Below are 1130 nucleotides of genomic sequence, written 5' to 3' on the forward strand. Positions count from 1 at the left end.
GGCGGCTCCCCCGGGCCTCCCGCCCCTCCGCCCCTGCACTTGCGCCGCCAGCCCGGCAGCCGCGCGCTCCTGGCCCCAAGGTAGGACTTGGCTGCTTTAATAGGGCAGCGAGAAGGATGTTGACCTATATTGGCGGGGAAATCCATTTCCAGCTTCAGTTAGACGTGCCGGAGTTGCGGGAAGTCGGGGCCTGGCGGGGAGAGGGCAGCGCTGCGGCCGGCCGCAGGCCGCGGAGGGACGGGGCGCCGGCCCCTCCCGCCAGCCCCCTCCCACAACGCCGGGCGCTCCGGTTGTGCTGGGGCAGGTAGGAGCGGTGGTGCGGCTGGAGCCCTGAGTCCTCCGCGGCCGAGAGCATCCTTAAAGAAGCCAGTGCTGGCAGCCCTGGGCACAGCTGCCTGGAACGGCCAGGCGGCCAGGGGACAGGCCGGCCCGCGGCCGCCCAGACCAGCCCTGCCTTTGGTCAGAACCACCTGGGGCTCCCCCCCCCCACCCGTGGGCTCTGGGGTCAGGGAGCCCGGCAAGAAGCCCAGGGGAAGCCAGCGGTCCAGGGCGCAGGCCACACTGGCCGCGCTGGAGGCCACTTTGCGTTTCTGGGGGTTGCCGCCCCTCCCGGCATGCCAACTCTCAACTTGGAAAGGGCGGACACCCCCGAAGTGAAGGTCTCCCCAAGTTACAGCCAGAGCCGGGCAGGAGGGGGAGGCAGCCCAAGACAGCCAGGGCCACGGCCGGCTCCCGCCCTCCGCACCCCCACCCCAAACTTCTCCGCGGACCCTTCCCCTCCGCGCCCCCTCCAGGAAGTGGGAGGGGCGGGCGGGCGGCGAAGGCCAGGGCCTCGTCTGGACGCCCGCGCGCCAGCGCCGGGCCGGCTTTCACCTGAGTCATCAGCCGGTCGGCCCCGGTGTTCTCTTCATCCTTGAATATGATGTCGGGGTTGTAATTGGGGGTGAGTTCCTTAAAGCGCTCCGAGTTTCTCGAGATCTTCCCTTCGTATCTGCCGCTGGCCCCCAGCGTCTTCTCGGCCACGTTGGGGATGAACTGCTTGTAGGCTAAAGGGGTCAGCTTTTTGGGGTGCCGCCGCTTGCCGAAGCCCCGGCCGGGCCCGCACGCCAGCCCCGGGCCCGCGAGCAGCG

General features: G+C 70.2%; 1 protein-coding gene across 1 annotated transcript in view; it reads right to left on the reverse strand.

Annotated features, from left to right (window-relative positions):
• SHH (sonic hedgehog) overlaps positions 1 to 1130 on the reverse strand; it is a 78262-nt gene that overhangs the window by 4098 nt on the left and 73034 nt on the right. Inside the window, exon 3 of the mRNA XM_012733875.1 lies at positions 874 to 1129. Within this exon, the coding sequence (XP_012589329.1) occupies positions 874 to 1129 (256 nt within the window). The remainder of the gene's footprint in view (positions 1 to 873; position 1130) is intronic.

Source organism: Condylura cristata, unplaced genomic scaffold (assembly GCF_000260355.1).
Source record: "Condylura cristata isolate star-nosed mole 26May11 unplaced genomic scaffold, ConCri1.0 scaffold00042, whole genome shotgun sequence".
In the NCBI taxonomy this organism is placed as follows: Eukaryota; Metazoa; Chordata; class Mammalia; order Eulipotyphla; family Talpidae; genus Condylura; species Condylura cristata.